Below are 21,224 nucleotides of genomic sequence, written 5' to 3' on the forward strand. Positions count from 1 at the left end.
ATATATTTATAATTATATATAATTATTATATATACAATAATAATAATAATTATTATTATTATTATTATATTTAATTATATATTTATATTATATTATATAAATATATAAATAATAGAAATATATTTATTATAATTTATTATTATATTAATTATTATATATATATATATAATATTAATATTATTATAATATTATTTTACTAATATTATATTAATATATTAATATTAATATAATAATAATTAAATATAATAATTATATTGTAATATTATATATAAAATATTTATAATTATATATATTTATATTATATGAATATAAAAATATATTAAAATAATAAATATATAAATAATATAAATATATATATATATATATATATATATATATATATATGCATAGATATGTTTTTGTTAATTTTTTGTTAGTATAAAATCGAAACACGATTTATGGAAATATGTGTGTATAAAAAATTTCAAAGATTAAGCTTATCATTGCACAAGAATTCCAACAAGGGTATATTAAAATTACATTGTTATTTTTTTTTATAGATATTATTAGATTACTAACCAATACAAAAATAATTTAATTCTTCACAAATTTTGATTAGTTTTTCCAGAAAAATTTCAAAATTACTGTAATACGCATTTTATCATAAATATTATCGTGATGTAATTCGTTCTAGAAAATCTCAAAGTAAATTCTATACACGAGAGTGTAACTTGATTAAATTATACATGCACTGTATACGGGGTATTCCTAAAGTTGTTTTATTAAGATAAGAAAATTCAACATAATTAATCTCATTTTAAGATATGAATATCCAATTATATTATTGTGTAAAAATATTTACAAGATCTCGATACTTCGTCTATTCTACGTCACTTCAAATACATGTTAACAAGATGATAATTTATCAATTTTATGAAATTTTTTGGAACATCCTGTATATCGAGAAATTATGTTATCTCAGAAGGACGTTCAATTGAATCGAAGATCTTGATTATTTATTTCTTCACGTTAGAAAATATGTGAGTACCTACATATATAAAAAAAAAAAAAAAAAAAAAAAAAACAAGAAAAAAAGATTAAACCTAAATAGATAAATAAATCTCGTGACGTGCTTTCGAAAGGATGAATATTTTTTTTTTCTTTTTTTTTTTTCATTTTTTTTTTCGAAAGACAAGATTATTCAATGATATTTAAATCATGTATTTAAATAGTCGTTTGAACTTTTTTTTTTTTATAATGTATAATGGCAATGACAACGACAACAACATAAATCGATAGAAAAATTTAGGTTTTTAATGTAAGTGTGTGAATATAAATACAAAGAGGAGGACACTGACACACCACCAGCATGAGAAATCACGCTATCCTTCAGTCGGTCCTCGACCGTGATGTTGTCCGGATCGTTTCTTGTGTTTTCCCTTTCTTTCTTAATTTCTTGTCTTCTTTTTCTTCCTTTCTTCAATTTAAAATACACAGAAACCAATCATTTCTTCAAAGAATTTATAATTTAAATAAAATGTTCATATGGACACATAAATAACAATGGTGTGACTATAAACGTAGTATGTAGGAGTAGTGACGTCAATAAAATTTCTCTGGCTTTTCCATACTCGTAATAAATTGTATAATTACGTTATCAAAATAATAGTTAAAAATATTATTACAAAAGGAAAAAAAAATATATATATATATGTATATATTTTTTTTTTTAATAATAAAAAACTGTCAAAGTGAAAACAAATTATTACGAATGATCAAAATTTCCATTTAATTTTCATCGTTATTGACATGTAAGTAAAGAATCTTGTTCACACACATTGTATTTTTTAAACTCTATACAGAAAATAATATATTAATAATATAATATATTAACACACATATTCGCAGCCGGCATATTGTTTCATTTTTTAATACTGAGTACCGGCAAAAATAATGAATTATTTAAATTTATATTTAAATAATACAATATAATAATATAATAAAATATAATTATTTAAATATTATATTGAAATAATTAAATATAAATTTAATATATAAAATTAATAAAAAATTAAATATTTATATATTTTTATATATTATACATTATATTATATATAATATTATTATTTATAATTATATTATAAATAATACATATATTATATAATTTATAATATATTATATATATTATTATTATTTTTATATATATATATTATATTATATATATATATTATATATATATATTATATATATATATATTATATATATTATAATATATTATATATATTATTATATATATTATATATATTATTATATATTTATATATTATTATTATATATTTATATATTATTATTATTTTTATATAAATATATATATATATATATATATATATATATATATATCAATGATAAATAAAACCATATGCTTATTAACTATATTAATATTATAAATAATGTTTATTAACAATCGTAACTTGTCGATCGCCAAAAAAAATATTGTTACATCGTTTTTGATATTTGAATCGTTTTAAACAACTGTGTAAATAATTTCATTTTATCAGCCTGCCACGAGTATATATACATATCTCAAAACTTATACATACATAGTATAATTATTAACAAGGTTAACCTAATTTTCTATGAAATATAAATAAATATCATACTTCTTTCTAGATATAAACATAACAAATTGGTATAATTATGTTCCGTTATCTTTTCAAATTTTCTTTAGTAAGGAAGTAAACTTTAGTGTAAACACAACTTATATGTCAAAAGGTTCTAAGTATTTATTAACATAAACATCGAATTTAAAGAAATATTATTCGTTGAATCTCTTATCTTTGTTTAATAAGTACCTACTTTTAACGAAACACCTTCAAATTATCTCAATAAATTTTGTTAATCGTTGTGTTTAATAATTTCAACATACTTTCGTTATAGATAAACTTAAACATATATATATCTTTGTGTTTGTCTTTCTTGTAACTTCATATTTTTCTTTCTTTTTACAACGTTTGCATATCACTTTATATCTAGAATCAATTCGTCGTCATAAAGTATATATATATATATATACTTTGGGAAGAAGTAAGAAAAAGAAAAAAATAATAAAGAGGAGTAGGAGAAACGTTGTTTAAAAGTTACCGACTCGTACTGTATAAAACGTTCGTGCGTAGAATCGAGAATTGACTAAATCATCTTTCACGACGTTAGATGTGAGTAGTGTTTTAATATAATTGTAAGTTTTTTTTTTTTTTTTAATCTGATATCATCGTTAACATCACTCATCACTGTTATCATTATTGCCATCGTTTTACGAAGATTTTTTTTTTTATCTCTTGTAAATAATCAAATTTTATTATTCATCGGTTTTTTCTCCTCTTTTGATTTTGAAACATACGTGATCAATTACGCGATTAATTTTTCATACATAAAATAACAATATTGTTGTTATATATATATATATATATATATATATATATATATATATATATATGTGTGTGTAAAATAAAACAAAAATATATTTTATTGATAATAATAATAAATATAAATATATATATATATATATATATATAGTATTATAGTAATTATATTGTATTACTTATAATATAACATATATTATATATATTATAATTATATATAATATTTTAATATTTATATATTTATAATATGTGTATTTATAATACACATATATTTATTTTTATATAAGATATTATTTATAAAATTTATATAAAATTTAATATTATAATAATATATTATAATAATAATAACTTATATATAATAATATAATAATATATTATATAATAATAATAAATATAGTATATAATAATAATATAATAATAATAATAAATATGTTATAAATTTTATTGAAAAACATAACTTTACATTAACGACATTATCATGTGTTACAAAACTGTTATCAATTGTATTATGTTACTCAGTTGAATACCACTACTTGTTTAGTATATATCGCTTATCAATATATTGAAACTAGACTCACGCTTTTCTAATTTATATAAAGTATATATTAAATAAAGAACGATAGATAGAATAATCGATGAAATATATATATATATATTATATTATAATAAATAATAGAATTTCAACGTACGTTTTTTTTTTTTTGGAAATTCAACAGTAAATTGATTTGTTGTTTTTTTTATTTTTTTATGAAAATCAGTTATAATTTTTTTTATTAATTGTTTATATGATTTTCCGAAAAGAAAAATATTTTATTTATTACGAATATTATTTTCATTATATATATGTAACCTTTGACAATTCATATTGACAATAGTCAATAAAAAAAAATTCACAGAGGACAACGAGCTAGTTTAACTGAAGATTTCGATGATGAAGATACATCGAATTTATTTCTCATAATTCAAACTATAATATACATTTTTTTTTTTTTTGATTAATTAACAATCATTAAAGGTATGTTAAACATTCACAAGGTATGTCACATCAATGACATTCATAAACATTCGTAAATATTCATAAACAAGCGCATCTTGCAATAATTATCTCGATTAATGTATCTCATACATACATACATACATACATACATACATACATACATAAATACATACATACATAAATACATACATACATAAATACATACATACATAAATACATACATACATATATATACATTACACACTTTACACATTATAAACTAGAATCTTCTATAATTTCATTCAACTGTTGATCAACCATTGGTTCTATTTCATTCTCTCTCTCTCTTTCTCTCTCTCTCTCTTTCTCTCTCTCTCTCTTTCTCTCTCTCTCTTTCTCTCTCTCTCTCTTTCCCTATTTTTTCATGTATTTTTTCATAAAGTGTGATTGTTACTGTACCTTAAGAAATTTCACTTTAAAAATAACAAATAAATTAGATAGATGATCATTCAAAGCCGGAAACGAAAGAAACTTTCGAAAGATTAGCGTTCAATAATAAAATAAAAATATAGATAACAAAACACTATCGATCAATATTGTTCTGACGTCAAGCTATTTAAAAGAAGAAGAAAAACCCATGTAATTTGTCATATGACGAATTAGAAAATTTGTTAATAATATTATTCATACGATGAGTTATGAAAAATTACAAAGAAATTGATTAAAAATAGCAAAATTTGACATTACATGATGTCACTTGTGAAATATATAAAAACTGATGAAAAACAATCATGAATGAAATTAAACAAATTCAATAGGAATGATTAAAAAACACTAACACAATTTTAAAATAATAATAATAATAAGAGAGATTTGCAAACGAAATTAATCAACTAACAAATAATAAATTAATAACTAATTAATAAATTAACAAAAAGTATTGAGAAAATGAAAAACAATTTATAAATCGAATTATGTGATTTCGATGTTGTGCAGAAAAGAAAAAAAGAAAAAATGAAAAAAAAATAAATAAATAAATAAATAAAACGACAATTAATATTAAATCAATCTATTAATTTTTAATACATTTTTTTTATTTTGTTTTTCTTTTTTTTTTTTAGAACAACAACCAACAATGATCGGTTGGATATTCGGTCTTATCGCAGTTCTCAGTTATTCAGCGATATGTAACTGCGAGTATAACAATAAATTGAAAATCATTTATTCGTGGAAAGCATTGGAGTTTGCATTTCCGAATCAACGTGCAAGAGAGATAGCAATAAAACAAGGCACTTTCATACCAGGTGCACCAGTACCTATTGATGTGGACATTTATTACGGAGGTTCGAAAGAAATCATATTATTTTCTATTAATTCACATTTGATCGATTATAAATTTAATCTCTTTCTTTTTTCTTTCTTTCTTTCTTTCTTTCTTTATAATAATCGTAGCAAAACAAAAAAATAATAATAAAGAGAAAGACTAAGAGAGAGAGAGAGAGAGAGAGAAAGTGATATTTATCTTGAAATTTCCAATGACAGTTTTTACATTCGATTTCATTATCGTTCTTTCAAAAGTTTATTACTATTATTATTTTGATTAAAAGTATTATTATTTAAAGACACATTCCATATCACGTTACTTTGACATAACTAATAATTAAATAGAGTAATGGAAGCACATGTGTATACACGTGTAATTATAATTATAAAGTGAACGGCAATGATTAATTATAATTATGATGATTAAATAATCATTTAGTGTAAAAAATAATAATCAATATTATTATCTTTTACATGTGTGTTTTTTTTCTTTTTCTTTTTTCTTTTTTCTTTTGGCATATGAGATCTGTGTCAACATATGACAATGATTTATTAAAGACAAAGAAAAAGAGAAAGGTAATGTCATTGGAACATGAGAATGGTCAAGATAGTAATTCTCTTTCATTGGTACGGAAGTTCTATTGTAATAACAAGGTACAACGGCCGAGTCGATGATCTCATTTTAAAAAGTAATTTCTTTTACAGTGAAATTCATCGGTCATATTATCGAATTCGTGATCGGAATTTTGTTAATGTATTTTCTCGTAGCTTGAAAATAATCTAAATTATTAATCAAGTGCTGCAGGAACTTTAGCTAATGTTTAAACCTTTCCAATCATATTTTATCTAATTTCATACATTTTTTTTTTTTTAATACAGAAAATATTAATGTAATGTGTATTTTTTTTCTTTTTTTAATTTTTCTTTTTATAATTATATTAATTATAAAATTAAAATATATATATATATATATATATATATATATATATATATATATATATATATATATATATATATACTCTCTTTATTATTATAATTTATATTTTTATATTATATTATTATATTATATTATAAATATAATATAATATAGAAAATTATTTTTAAAATTATAATAATAATTTTTATTTTTTATTTTTTTGTAATTTTGTATTTTAATTTTGTTTTAATTAACATATTACATTTGTATATTTGATGAAAATTATTTCAATTTGTTTCTAATATAAATATACAGGGTGTTTGTAAGTAAATGGTACACGTGAGTAAAAAGAGGATGATTCCAATTAAAAACTAAGACGAAAATTTAGAATTAAATTAATTCGTATATGACATTTTATTTTTTTTTTTTTTTTGAGAAAAATAAATTGATTTATCGTGTGTACGCATAATTTTCATTGAAATTGTTCTAAGTGACCACTTTCGGCTTCAATGCAGGCTTCTAGTGTAAACGTTTTATCGTCAATTTTTCCATAAGGTCGTCCATGTAAGATAAGAAGTTTATTATTAACTGTAAATCGTTGAAACAAACAGTCAGTAAAATTATATTCAAAAAGCAACTATCATTCGAAAATAATATAATATTTTGTTCTTATTTTAGTATACAAAAAAAGCATCCCTAAGTTATATTACTTGCACTATTAAAAACATCCTTTATATATTATATACATTTTATATGTGTTACATATATTATACTATATCTAATATTTAGTAATATGATAAATAATTATATGTTATATGTACATATATGATATTTTATAGATATGTTTATACAAATGAACACTCATAAACATCAATCATTTATCTTCTATCTAATCATATAAAATTCATTAAAAAAGATAATTAATTATACAGAGAAACATACATCGATCGTTTTTGTGACGATACCAAGATTTATAAAAGGAGTACCAGTAACCTTTGGATATGTTACTGATGACGTCACTCCAGAGGGAAATCCAATAATTGCACCATATCCTAACTGGGAATCGAATAAAGAAGGCGATTGCAATGCTATCACTAGCGTTTTCAGAGTGGCGGTAATTATTTATTAACAAATTTCATTTTATATTGATTTTAAAAATGTTTAATTTGATTTATTTTTTTATTTAGTTATTTATTTTTTTTTTTTTTATTATAGATTGATAAATGTCACAGATTATGGATACTCGACACAGGCAAAGTTGGTGATAGACAAATTTGTCGGCCTCAATTGCACGTATATTCCTTGATAAATAACAGACTAATTCATCAATATAAATTTCCACGTGATCAGTTTAAAGATACTTCCCTTTTCATCACACCAATCGTGGACATTCGTAATACCGATGATAAATGTCATGATACTTTTGTTTATATCGCTGATGTGAATAGTTTTGGCTTATTAGTTTACGATCATCGTCATGATAGATCATGGAGAATAGAAAATAAACTTTTCTATCCTTATCCGCAATATGGGACTTTTAATATTAATGGTGATACCTTCGATCTTATGGATGGCATATTTGGTTTAGCTTTGAGTCCCATTAAACCAAATGGTGATAAAATACTTTATTTCCATTCTTTAGCCAGCAGAGTTGAAGCTTCGGTATCGACATCAATTATCAGGTAAACATTTGAATTTTATTCATGTTGATCTTATTATTATCATTAATAATCTTTACTTGTTGTTATTTTCAATTGTAGAAATTATTCTATTTTTGCTCACAATTCTGAGGCAACACCGAGATCATTCGTACCATTTGAAATGGAAAGATCATCGCAATCTGCAGCCGAAGCAATGAACAATGATGGCGTTCTTTTCTTTGGTCTTTTGTCAGAATTGTCACTTGCTTGTTGGAATAGTAATATTTATCCTGAATATGGTGGAAAGAATATCGAAAAGCTTCTAGTCGATCAAACAAATCTACAATTTCCTTCCGGTTTGAAGGTACGTTAACATTTATTTGCTTTCTTTAACTGTAAAAGTTTTTACATGAAAAACATATGTTTTCCATTTTTTATATATAACATCTATATTTTAATAATTTATTATAAAATATAACGCATTGAAATTTTCAGTTGAAATATTCTAACAAAAATCGAGAAGAAATCTGGATGTTGACGTCATCATTTCAAAGATTCATGACAGGAACATTAAATTCAAACGAGACTAATTTTCGTATAGTAGCTGGTTTCGTTGACGAAATAGTTCGTGGTACTAAATGTCATTCGACTAAATACGAAAATGGGCCAATAACATTTCCAAAATGAAAATTATGGCACCGCGAGAATCATAGACTATATCATCGTCAATGGTCGTCCCATTTTATATGGTCAACTCGTACAACATTACCGATTACATCAGAAGTCATTTTGAATAATCCATCGACGAGATATAGTTTCTTTAGAAATTTCAATTAAATTCGATTTGAATAAAATTGTTGTTTTAAAAGTAAAAACAATTGTTTTACTTTTTTTTTATTATAAATCAACTCGCGGTGCTTGTGCGTTTCGTTTATATATTTAATTTATTTTGAACAACTCACGAATGTTGTTCAAAACGTTCGTGTAAATATACATATTATAATTTTTATTTATTTTATACATATATATATTTGTTGTATATACATATGTATTATAGTTAATCAAAGTGCCAATAAATTTTATCAACTTTTGCTTAAAATAATAATTAGAAATATAAGAGAGAATAATTGTGTAATAGAATTCATTTAACAAAAATAATAAAATCTGTTATTATACAAAATTGTAATTAAATAAAATATTTTATATAGAATAAAATGATAGAAAATATAAGACAATATATAAATATTATTCATGTACTTGTGTTTTTGTTTAATTTAATGTAACTAGATAATAAAAGATCAAGTTATAATTATTAATGCAAAAATTTATCTGTATGTTGCCATGCTTTTCAATTTAAAAATGTGAATGTATTATTAATAATTAAAGTTAAATCCTAAGTTTACTTTTAACAAAATTAACATAAAATAATTAAAAATAATTTCTTTTTTTATAAAAAAAAAAAAACTTGTGTATTATTTTCATCGTACAATTAATGTTAATGAATTAAACAGTAATTATTAAGTATGTTTAAATAATGAAACAATTATTAAACGTTCTTCTTGTATACATAAAAATTCATTTGATATTCACACATACGAAGTAAAGTTGTTTTATTTTAAACACTCATTAAGAAAAAGTAATGATTATGATAATTATAATGAAAATGATGTGATAATCAAGGTTACAATTGCAGAAGATTATAAAATGAAATGAAGTTAGTGCCCAATTAAAATATAAACACACAACATATGTAAATGTATGAATAAAAAGTTTTTATGTAAGTCAATTTACCTTTTAAAATGATCAATCAATCAATTGTCAAAAAAAAAAAAAACAAAAAGGAACCAAATGGGCTATATAAGCTCTTAACGATATACCAAATGTCTCAGTTCGATATTACAAATTTGCCGATTAACTTTCAATACGCACTTACGGAAAAAAGAAAGTATTGGAAATACAATATTTAGAAACTAAAATTGCAAGTAATAATTTCTACTAAGTATTATCGTATAATTTTGTTATTTATATTCAGGTAATTAATGAATTAATTAATTTTGTGTTTTTTTTCTTTTTTTTTCATTTTGTTTGACATATTAATTACAAAACTACTTTCTCATATAGAAATTGAATTAAATATATATTTTTTTTTAATAGAAAAATGAAAGAGAAAGAGAGAGAGAGATATTAAATGATAAATGATTATTTTCTATTTTTTAATAATAATTATAAACAAATATAAATAACGATTTTCTCTCAAATAAATAACAAATAATTAAGAAGATAACATCGAAACATAGCTCTTTTAATCAATTTTTCATTATTTATCGCCAAATTTTTATTTATAACCGATTACATTAGTAAAGGTATAAAAAAGTAAAAGTGTTTAGCTTTAAAACGCCTCGAGCAAGTCTGTTTATGATTTTACGATGAGATTTAAGACGGTCGGTTGGTCAGTCGATTGGCAATCGAGAGAAGCGGTCCTTTGCTTTGATGTGAGCTGGTGAAATATATCATTGTGCAGTATACACACACATAATGTAAAATTAAAAAAAAAAAAAAAACAAACAAACAAATAAATAAGTCAACAATTAATTTGAAGTGTTTTATATGTGACTCACGTAAATGTGAAATCGATATAGTGAATTTTAACATTTATTTTTATCGATAGCAATTTTGCAAAAGAAATTCAGTTTTAACATTTACATTTTTTATTATTTTATATATATATATATATATGAGAAGACTAAGTTTATTTAAAAGTGAAAATATTTCTTAGACAAAAGGGTAATTTTTAATAATTAAATAAATCATGAAAATTACGATCAAACTATGGATTTAATTGTTATAAATTTTGACGATGAACATTAGAAAAAGAATAATTGACAAAAATTGTATTCTCAAATTAAAATTAAACCTACATTTTTTATTTGTTTTTTTAAATAATAAAATAAATATATATATATATGAGAAAACTAAGTTTATTTAAAAGTGAAAATATTTCTTAGTCAGAGAGTAATTTTTAATAATTAAATAAATCATGAAAATGACGATTAAACTATGAATTCAATTGTTATAAATTTTGACGATGAACATTAGAAAAAGAAAAATTGTTATTTCAAATTAAAACTAAATCTAAATTTTGTTCATTATTCATTATTATCATTCATGCTCTGTTAGTGAAGCAAGAAATCATTTGCATTTGTGCCGTTGTAACTGTTCGAACAAAATATAAAGCGAATCTAATTAGAATGATCTATTTTGTGATGTTAATCAGTGCTGACATAACATATAAAAATAATAGTGTTGCGAATGTGACCGAAAGTTAACTTTCAGAGGATACAAACGTCAATTTGAACTATTTAAATTAGAAAAGTGAGTATATAGTGTTTAAAATCTCATCAAGTATTTTATTATGAAAGTAAAACGAATCGTTAAATGATTGATCAGCAATTTTTCTACAAGTCATTGCATGAAATTATGATTAAATCAGTCAGTTAAATTTAATAACAATAATTTTATATATATATATATAGAATATTGACATTTAACGATAACAATTTTCATTTCAAATTCTTATTGATTGTTAACCCTTTGAATGCTGAATACTTTGAATTAAAATGTTTTGTAAGACCGGAATAATTGAAGTTTTGGTTTCTGTGAATATAATTTAATTAATTAATAAAAAATATTAAATTATTTTACATAAATATTAATAAACACGAATAATTTATTATTAATCAAATTCTAATAATAAATTATATTCAATAATTAAAGTTTTCTGTAAAAATGTAATTTAATTAATAATAATATAAATATTAAATAATATGTTACATAAATATTAATAAACACGAATAATTTATTATTAATCAAATTCTAATAATAAATTATATTCAATAATTAAAGTTTTCTGTAAAAATGTAATTTAATTAATAATAATATAAATATTAAATAATATTTTACATAAATATTAATAAACACGAATAATTTATTATTAATCAAATTCTAATAATAAATTATATTCAATAATTAAAGTTTTCTGTAAAAATGTAATTTAATTAATAATAATATAAATATTAAATAATATTTTACATAAATATTAATAAACACGAATAATTTATTATTAATCAAATTCTAATAATAAATTATATTCAATAATTAAAGTTTTCTGTAAAAATGTAATTTAATTAATAATAATATAAATATTAAATAATATTTTACATAAATATTAATCAACACGTATATATGCTTCGAACGATAAGATTAGTCATTTTTACTAAACGCATATATACGTCTATAGCACTCAAATGATTAAAGTATTATATATATATATATATTGATAAAAAAATTTCATCAAGAAATTGATCAAATTTTTTTGTTCATTATTTACAGTTGTTTTATCATTTGCACTTTAGGTGTTAGTATGAAGAAATATATATGGTCTATGTATGTGTGTAGTTTTTTTTCTCTTTCTATCACTCATTCTGTTTATGGATACTGGATTGCACGTGACGCAAGGAATGTCGGTTTTCTCAACCACAGGTGTTAAAAAAGATGAGAACAAAAAAAAATATACTTCTTAACAGTTACATTTTAATCGTCAATTTCGAATCTATGTACTCGACTGAACTTAACACAATCTGACTATGAATGTAAATTATTATTCTTTTTATTTCATTTTTCTTTTCTTTTTTCTTACAGAGACAGAGAGAGAGAGAGAGAGATATCTAACGATGAGAAGAAAGAAAAGCGTTAACAGTAGGCCAATGCAATCTAGCAACTATTTTTATAGCTCTCCCAATTATTTCTTTGACTATAAGAAACCAGTCACTTGGACTAATCATGTGGTACATTATCAACAACAAGAACTTTCAAATCAAAAAATTGAACAACGTAACAAAAATCGTAAGTTTACTTTTGGTTTAAATTTGTACTTTGTTCTTCTTTAAGAAATAAGACATTTTTGAAGAATCAGGAAAAAGAAATAATATGTGTTGAGTAGTATATATATATATATATATAATATAATTAAAATAATTAACAATACCCATAAAATTATATACCATAAGAGATATTCAAATGAGATCTAATGAATTTCTTAAACAAGAAAACATATTAAATGAAATAACACTATTCTATTATTTCTCTATCTTAATTTACAATCTGAAATAATTGAAGCTTACAATTAAATTTCTCGCTATGAATTTATTAGATTCATGATAGAAATTTAAGCAGAAAGTAGTAATAGACCTTTCTAGTCATTGAAAGATCTCTAGTGAAACATCAAAATGATCTTCTCTTTCTATTTTTTTTCTTTTTTTTTTTTTGATATATTAATCTGTTTATTCGACTAAATCGCATAGTTAATGTAAAATCATATTGCTTTCACTACTAATCACTTGAAGAAATGTGTAATCATTTTTTGTAAGTTTGATATATATATATATATATATATATATATTGTAATTTTATACATGTGAATGAAATTAATGAAATAAAATTGTAAAAGTAACGTAAATGAATAAATTTGAAAAAATTGTTCTTTTTATGATTTATATTATCATATAAATAATTTTAATATGGAAAACAGACATAGATTTGTTTTTTTTTCATTTTTTTTTACTCATGTCAATATCATAATTAACAGTACATATATATAATATTATTGTAAATAAAAATATTAATGTAAATATAATTTATACATATATAATTATATTAATATAAAAATTATAATTAATATACTTATATTAATTATAATATATAATAATGTATTAATATTATTATATAATTATATATTAATATTAAAATAAAAATAAATAAAAAAATAAAATAAATAAATAAAATAAATAAAAATATTAATATAAATATAATTTATATATATTTATTTATATATATATAAAATAATATATTAATATTATATTATAATTATATATATTATATTATATTATATATATTATTAATATTATTATTGTTATTATTATTATTATTATTATTATTATTATTATTATTATTATTATTATTATTATTATTTTAATATATATATATTAATTATAATATATAATAATATATTAATATTAAAATAAAAATAAATTATATATATTAGAATAAAAATAAATAAAATAAATAAAAATATTAATATAAAAATAAAAATAAAAAAAATATCCTTAATTATTTAAATAGTTGAAAATTACGAAAGGAAAGAAAAAAAGTTTCAAGACACGTACACGTGACTCATTTCTTTAGACCATAATAATAAACCTTTGTATAACAATATAATTTCCGGTGCAACGATTATGCGTGAACGTTAGCAATTATTGTTTGACTGATCATTAATTTTACAGATCAATGAGATGAAGCTTTCGTTAAACTCCTTTCGAAAATTTAAACCAGCTGACTCTCTTTGAGATTTTCTCATATGAGATGTTACTTATTTCTATTACATTAAATATATGAATTTCACCAAAGAGAGAATAATTTGAAGTTGAGATTAATAAAAACGTTTCTTGGTAAAGAAACTTGCTGTCTACTCGTAAAAAAATTTAATATCTCTACTCGCACTTGTTGAAAACCAGTTTTTTTTATTAAGGACAATTATGTAACAGTAAAATATTTGCGCCTTTCTCTGGAATACATACACAATGTGTTCCTCTTTTTTTTTTTTTTTTTTTTCTTAGACACTTCATATATGTATATATTCATAATATATCTTGCAATAACAAAAAAAATTATATATATAAAAAAATGAACAATTATTTTGTTTTCTTTTAGAGACAATTATAATAATAATAATAATAATGATACTATTTTTTTTTTTTATGACCAATTTAATCCTATTGTGAAATATATCGAAGAACATATAAAAAGATATCGACATAGATCTCGATTGAAATTGTACCATAACAAAACAAAACAAAACAAAACCAAACAAAAAATCATTGATATATTTAAATTGAGATATTTGATCAATGGAAGAACTTCGTAAGAAAATAAAGAAAGAAACTTGACATTTCTTTCTCTTAATCTTTTCAATGAGTAAACACGTAGCCTATGGTGACCTATGTAGTAACAATCTGCTCTATTATGATCCGGATTAGTTTGCTATAACGAAAGGGAAAGTTACTAGAGTAAAAAATACAGCGTGTCTCATCGACAATAGGAGAGGCAGATATCTAAGTCACACGATTCGAATAAATACTTAACTAACATTAATTACCAATATGCACATGCAATATGCACATTGGATTATGCTTCTGATTAAATTAACTCTTGATCTTTATTTGAAATCTCAACAAGTATAATAAATAATGAAACTAATAAATAAGGTACTTCAATTTTATTAATATTCAAATCATTCAAGATAAACGTATTCTAAGTATAAATACTATTATATTATATTATATTATTGCTACGATATTTTCATTAAAATATTATAAAACTTGACTTTAATATCACATTAAACATTTAACTTTAATTCGTAATAATAATAATAATAATTAATATAAATATATTATTTTTAACATTAATAGAAAATTGATCAATTTATAAAAAGTTAAATATATTAATAAATTAAGTTATATTAAAAGTTAATATATTAAAGATATAACGAATTATTTGATTGGTTTAATTTATATTAATTAAAAACAAAAAAAAATTGTATTTATTTTATTTAGTATTAATATAATAATATTATTATATTAATACTAAATAATAAATATTAAATATAATAAAATATAAATAATCTTTATATTTATATATAGATAGTATTAACTAATATTTAGTATTAATTTATTAATATTAAAAACTAATAAATAATAAATAATAATATTGTTTATTATTTAATTATTATTTAGTATTTTATTATCTTTGATTTATTATTCTATGATAAACGAAGACTTTTATTCTAAAGGAATTTCTATTGACCGAGAAATAAGTGCGACCTTTTCTCAGAAGAAGTGTCACGAATTTCCAACTCCCTTGAATTCGCATTGCTGACCTATAAGCTATCGTCGTTCTCTGTGAAGACACGAGTGAAGATGCTAAAAAAAAAAAAATGAAGGAAAACATCTTCAAAGAGAGGGGATCAGCCATTCTCTCTGCTCTTGTAGTATCGAGGTACTTACGAGTCGTATAGTGAATAGAATATGGCAGTCAGGTATCATCTATGCTCCCATCTCGAACGAAATCGTGTGTACTCCTTGATTTTCTCTCATCGCAAAAGTCTCACTGGAAGTTTGCTTGTTCAAAAACAAGCAAAATCATTTTCGTTATATTATACGTTTTCTCCGAAAAAAAAAAAAAATTTGATTTCATTTTAAGATCAAAAGTAATTGACATTTCTTTGAAAGTGTTACTTTTTGAAATAAACATCATTCACTTTCGTTAAAATTAACTTATTATTAATTAATCTGTGAAGAATTATATTTCTCATAGTCGGCCTATCTCGATCATCGATTCATCGAAATTATTGTTATTTATTATACGATAGTTTGTTATTTATTCGTCTTTAAGGTAAGTCAAAATATCTGAAGTTTATAAAATTGGTCACGATTGTTTGAAACATATTATTCATAATATATATATATATATATATATATATATATATATATATATATATATATATATATATATATATAAGATAAAATATAATAATGAATGATTCATTTGTATATTTTTGAAATAAATTAAACATCGAACGAACATAATTCTTGCATAATAAATGTAATATTATTTATACGTGTTTCCTTTTTAAAGAAATTTTTGTTGAAATAAACGAAAACGGAAACAAGATTGCTTCGTTTATTATGTTTCTACGGGAAAGATCAAACATATAAATTACAACATATTACATTGATCATGTTTTTTCAACATTTACCTTATCGATGATCATTAAATAATGTTAAAAAGTATTGCATATATATTTCTATCCCTATGTGGGAGATTTTATGATACACATCTTCGTTAAACAGAACACAAAAGGCAAAGTTCCGATCGATCCATTTTTCAATTAACTTGCGAAATTTTGCTTCAAGCGAAGAGACATTTCATGTGGTTGGTTGCATAACTTCCCTTTATACTTTTACCATACAAGTCGATTTTAACGATTTGGCAAGAGATCTTAAATTTGTTACGTATTCGAAAAGAAAAAATGAAACGTTTACAGGTCACACAGAAATTGACTCTACTATTCGAATATTTTTCAATTTTAATATCAAAGCATTTAATCTATCCTTAATTTTTTTTTTATATTTATATATATCATTAATAATTAAGTTTAACATCATTAAAAATAAGAATAATTTGTCTAATCGTTCAATAATAAATATAATAATACTACGATGTATATTACTCTATAAATGTTCTTAACTTTTTGTTCTATGAAGTTAATCGTTTTTCGATTTAGTAATTCTATGGACAAATAACAATTTATAAACTTTTTTTTCTGGAATTTTTTTGTTTGCAGGTATGGCCCATGTAATGCCATGGCTTCTTTCAATGTCTCTTCTTGGTTTTCAACAATTTGCAGCTCATCCTAGTGTTGCACCAATTTCACGAGAACTCGAGGCACCTATTTTTCCTCTTAGCGACTCGGTACAATCAAATTAAATCCAAAATATTATATTTCCCGCGCGCGTATCAATCATTAACAAATGATATTCAAATGATACAAAATAAAATCTAATTGTTTATTTCCTATATGCTGATTTATCTATATGTTACTTTAATTAGTCAGCAGGTAATTTGATATCGCACGAAGAATTATCCACTCAAACTTCGTGTAATTCTCATGGGAATTCATTGGAAACTAAATTAATAGGATCAACCGAAAAAAGTAATATCCTTTATGGCTCTACCCCAATTACGATAGGTGGATTTTTCAAACCCCATAATCGTGATAACCCGTTAGCCATTGGCGGTGATGTCTTTAGAAACGAAGCCCATTCGATAAATCAATTGGAATTTCATGGATTTAATTATGATCCAAATAACGAGCCAGTCGAAGACGAATATGTTGGACCAGCGATGAGTCTGGTAAATAATCGATTATCTTTTTCTACTAACAATTATCAATTTTGTGCTAATTTTTATATAGGTTTACGCTTGGTCGACCGTAGACTTTGAATTCGACAGTATCGAGGAACGAGATGAAGCCATATTTAATGGTGATTACATAGCTGAAAATAATTTACCATTAGGATTAGACATTTATGAAAACAAAGTATTCATTACTCTTCCAAAATGGAAGGAAGGAATACCAGTTACATTGGCAACCGTTCCAAGATATTCCCAAACAAAAAGTCCAAAATTAAAACCATATCCTAATTGGGATTGGAATAAATCTGGTTAGTTTTAATATGGATAGACATTATACCTATCGAAATAATTTTGTAATATTTCATTATGTTTTTTGCAGGTAATTGTGATGATCTAACGTCAGTGTTTCGGTTGCAAGTTGACGAATGTGATCGTCTTTGGGTTTTGGATTCTGGAGTGACAAATATTGCGGATAAACCAACGCAGACTTGTCCACCGGCTCTCTTTATTTTCGATCTTCGAACTGATACGTTGATCAGGAAATATACTTTACCACCAGAACAAGTCAAACAAGATTCTTTGTTTACGAATATAGTGGTCGATGTAAGAGATGGAGATTGTGGCGGAGCAGTAGCGTATCTTTCGGATGTCTGGAGATTCGGTATTGTCGTGTATGACTTATACAAAGATTCATCATTCAGATTCGAACATCATTTTTTCTTTCCCGATCCTTTGGCTGCCAAGTACGAGCTCCATGGTATTAAATTTCAATGGACTGATGGAATATTTGGTATTGCACTCAGTCCTATCGATATTCACAACGATAGAACCCTGTTCTTTCATCCCATGTCGAGTTTCAGAGAATTTGCCGTCTCCACGTCTGTCCTTCGAGACAAGAGAATGATCGAGCATAACATTGATAAGTTCATACCGATTGGAAGACCAAGAGCCAAGGATTATGGTCATTCATCTGGTTCCGTTGTTGATAGAAATGGTGTAATGTTCTTTAACATGGTTACTCGTGACTCCGTATGGTGTTGGGACACCAGAAAAGAATATATACCGCAAAATTTAGGTGTCATAGGTACCAGTAACACCTCGTTAGTATTTCCTAACGATATTAAGGTCGATCACGAGGAAAATCAAAGCGTTTGGATGATCTCCAATAGATTACCAATGTATCTTTATGAAAATTTAGATAGTAGCAAGATAAATTTCCGAATCTTCAAGGCACATGTTACGGATGCGGTTAAAGACACTATCTGTGATCCTGATCACGTAGTACCTGATTATGCTCAGGGTTATGACGAAATTTGTTGAATGTTATTAAGAAACTCATGTAAAACCTTTTCTAATTTGACAAAATAAAATGATGAAAATAATTTGGGAAAAAACCTCACTACTTTTCGTAAAAAACCTCACTACTTATCGGAAATACCCTAATTACCCTGCGCAATTATTCAAATGATAATAATATTTTGTTAAAAAAAAATGATAGTAAACAAAAGGAATATTAAATGTCTAAAGATTGATAAATAATATTAGTGAGATATATGAATAAAAAGAAGAAAATTGTAATAAATATTTATAATCAGTGATTCAATCGTTAAATATAAAGTACAAATTCTCTGATAAATTGTCAAGAAAAATCTTCCATCGAGCTACCTTCACTAAAAGATATAGCATTTTCAGATTCAATAGTACTTCTAGTATACGTGGTATCAAAACTATCTCTTATATTTGAGACTTGTGGATTTGCACTTTCTATCGAAACTTGATCATCCTTTTTAACTTCATCAGCGAAATCAATTACACCAATTCTTTCTTGTTCTTCAAATTGATCAAGAAATTCTGTTGCGTTCACCAAATTGGAGGAAACAACAGTGTCACATTTTTTTGGTATTAACTCATCAGAAAAATTTGTCTTAAACATATTATTCGAATGTACTTCGTACAGTCTGTAAGCATATACAGAATTATGCGAGTCTGATTCTCTAGAAAAGAAATATGATCTTAAAAATTCTACATAAAGTACTAAGATAAAACTGAAGAAAGCTATCAGCACTTTAAAGGATGGTTGATCGAAATTTTCGATCGTCTCACTCCAAGAAAAATCTATTTCTGGATCAACGATATCCATTGTCCTTCTTGTTTCAGTGAATGTAACTTCGCTGTCATATCGATTAACTTCATTTACAGAAGAAGAACTATCAGAAGAAGTTGGTCTTATTGTTAAACCCAAAGACAAATCCTCGTCTTCTCTCACCAAGACATATAAATTAAAAATTCTATCAGTATTCGTAGAATCATATGAACTTTGTAGAATATTATCAAGATCATTAGCATCATTTTTGATTTCTTGATCGTTCGTTAGTGTCAATGTGTTTTCAGCATAAATATCTGTTTCATTATTAGCATAAAAAAGGGATTCATTGTCAACCAATGGCGTACGATGAATATTGTAAAAATTGTCTAAGAACGATATAGATCTTTCGTCATTGATAGATTGAAAATCACGTGGAAAAGTTCGAATGATAATTTCAGGTTTATAAGAGAATGCAGCATGAACCAAGCTTACTGTCATGTCATCAACTATATTTCTCTGCTGATCAACACAAAGACCGGACGATGCGAGATTTATTTCTCGTACACTGTTTTTACCTAATAAAATACCATGAGAACGTAAATTCGATTGAACGTTTCTTGCGATATCTATTACGTCTAGAAATATATTTCTAACTTGACGATGATCAAAATTATCGATCGATTCAGTTATATCTTCTTGAGTTCTTGAAGAAGATGAAATTGAAGTAAAGTTTGTTATGGAAGAAAATGCATCATCTTTTTCAACACTTGCAATGTCGATCTTGGATTTCTCAATCTTATTCATTTCAGATTCTTTTGGGTTATTTATCATTTTTATTTCTTCTTCTTCTTCTTCTT

At 23.3% G+C, this 21,224-nt stretch overlaps 2 protein-coding genes across 6 annotated transcripts; both read left to right on the forward strand.

Annotated features, from left to right (window-relative positions):
• The first annotated feature begins 1,343 nt into the window (after positions 1 to 1,343).
• On the forward strand, positions 1,344 to 9,432 carry LOC107065143 (yellow-e3). 3 transcript variants are annotated; one of them, XM_015318557.2, is made up of 6 exons: positions 1,344 to 1,790; positions 5,495 to 5,716; positions 7,545 to 7,726; positions 7,828 to 8,294; positions 8,373 to 8,616; positions 8,748 to 9,432. In XM_015318557.2, the coding sequence occupies exons 2-6, from the start codon at positions 5,509 to 5,511 to the stop codon at positions 8,937 to 8,939; spliced, it is 1,293 nt and encodes a 430-aa protein (XP_015174043.2). In that variant the 5' UTR covers positions 1,344 to 1,790; positions 5,495 to 5,508; the 3' UTR covers positions 8,940 to 9,432. The 3 variants fall into 3 exon arrangements, with proteins under 3 accessions (XP_015174043.2, XP_015174041.2, XP_089030318.1); XM_015318555.2 differs by lacking the exon at positions 1,344 to 1,790 and adding an exon at positions 3,000 to 3,190; XM_089174192.1 differs by lacking the exon at positions 1,344 to 1,790 and adding an exon at positions 3,195 to 3,213.
• A 1,898-nt stretch (positions 9,433 to 11,330) lies between these two features.
• Positions 11,331 to 19,680, forward strand: LOC107065188 (L-dopachrome tautomerase yellow-e3). 3 transcript variants are annotated; one of them, XM_015318637.2, is made up of 6 exons: positions 11,331 to 11,624; positions 12,951 to 13,154; positions 17,710 to 17,837; positions 17,976 to 18,278; positions 18,340 to 18,589; positions 18,661 to 19,680. In XM_015318637.2, exons 2-6 carry the CDS (start codon positions 12,983 to 12,985, stop codon positions 19,599 to 19,601), a joined length of 1,794 nt encoding a protein of 597 aa, XP_015174123.2. In that variant the 5' UTR covers positions 11,331 to 11,624; positions 12,951 to 12,982; the 3' UTR covers positions 19,602 to 19,680. The 3 variants fall into 3 exon arrangements, with proteins under 3 accessions (XP_015174123.2, XP_089028429.1, XP_015174124.2); XM_089172303.1 differs by having other exon boundaries at positions 12,959 to 13,154; XM_015318638.2 differs by lacking the exons at positions 11,331 to 11,624; positions 12,951 to 13,154 and adding an exon at positions 16,616 to 16,757.
• Positions 19,681 to 21,224: the final 1,544 nt, after the last annotated feature.

This window comes from Polistes dominula, unplaced genomic scaffold (genome assembly GCF_049000335.1).
Source record: "Polistes dominula isolate Pdom_NZ unplaced genomic scaffold, Pdom_raw_medaka contig_28, whole genome shotgun sequence".
Taxonomy (NCBI): domain Eukaryota; kingdom Metazoa; phylum Arthropoda; class Insecta; order Hymenoptera; family Vespidae; genus Polistes; species Polistes dominula.

Coding starts and splice junctions, on each gene's coding strand:
- LOC107065143 (XM_015318557.2), top strand. CDS start 5,509: ATGATCGGTTGGATATTCGGTCTTATCGCAGTTCTCAGTTATTCAGCG. Junction 7,727..7,827: donor CTAGCGTTTTCAGAGTGGCG/GTAATTATTTAT, acceptor TTTTTATTATAG/ATTGATAAATGTCACAGATT. Junction 8,617..8,747: donor AATTTCCTTCCGGTTTGAAG/GTACGTTAACAT, acceptor TGAAATTTTCAG/TTGAAATATTCTAACAAAAA.
- LOC107065188 (XM_015318637.2), top strand. CDS start 12,983: ATGAGAAGAAAGAAAAGCGTTAACAGTAGGCCAATGCAATCTAGCAAC. Junction 17,838..17,975: donor TTTTTCCTCTTAGCGACTCG/GTACAATCAAAT, acceptor TACTTTAATTAG/TCAGCAGGTAATTTGATATC. Junction 18,590..18,660: donor TTGGGATTGGAATAAATCTG/GTTAGTTTTAAT, acceptor TGTTTTTTGCAG/GTAATTGTGATGATCTAACG.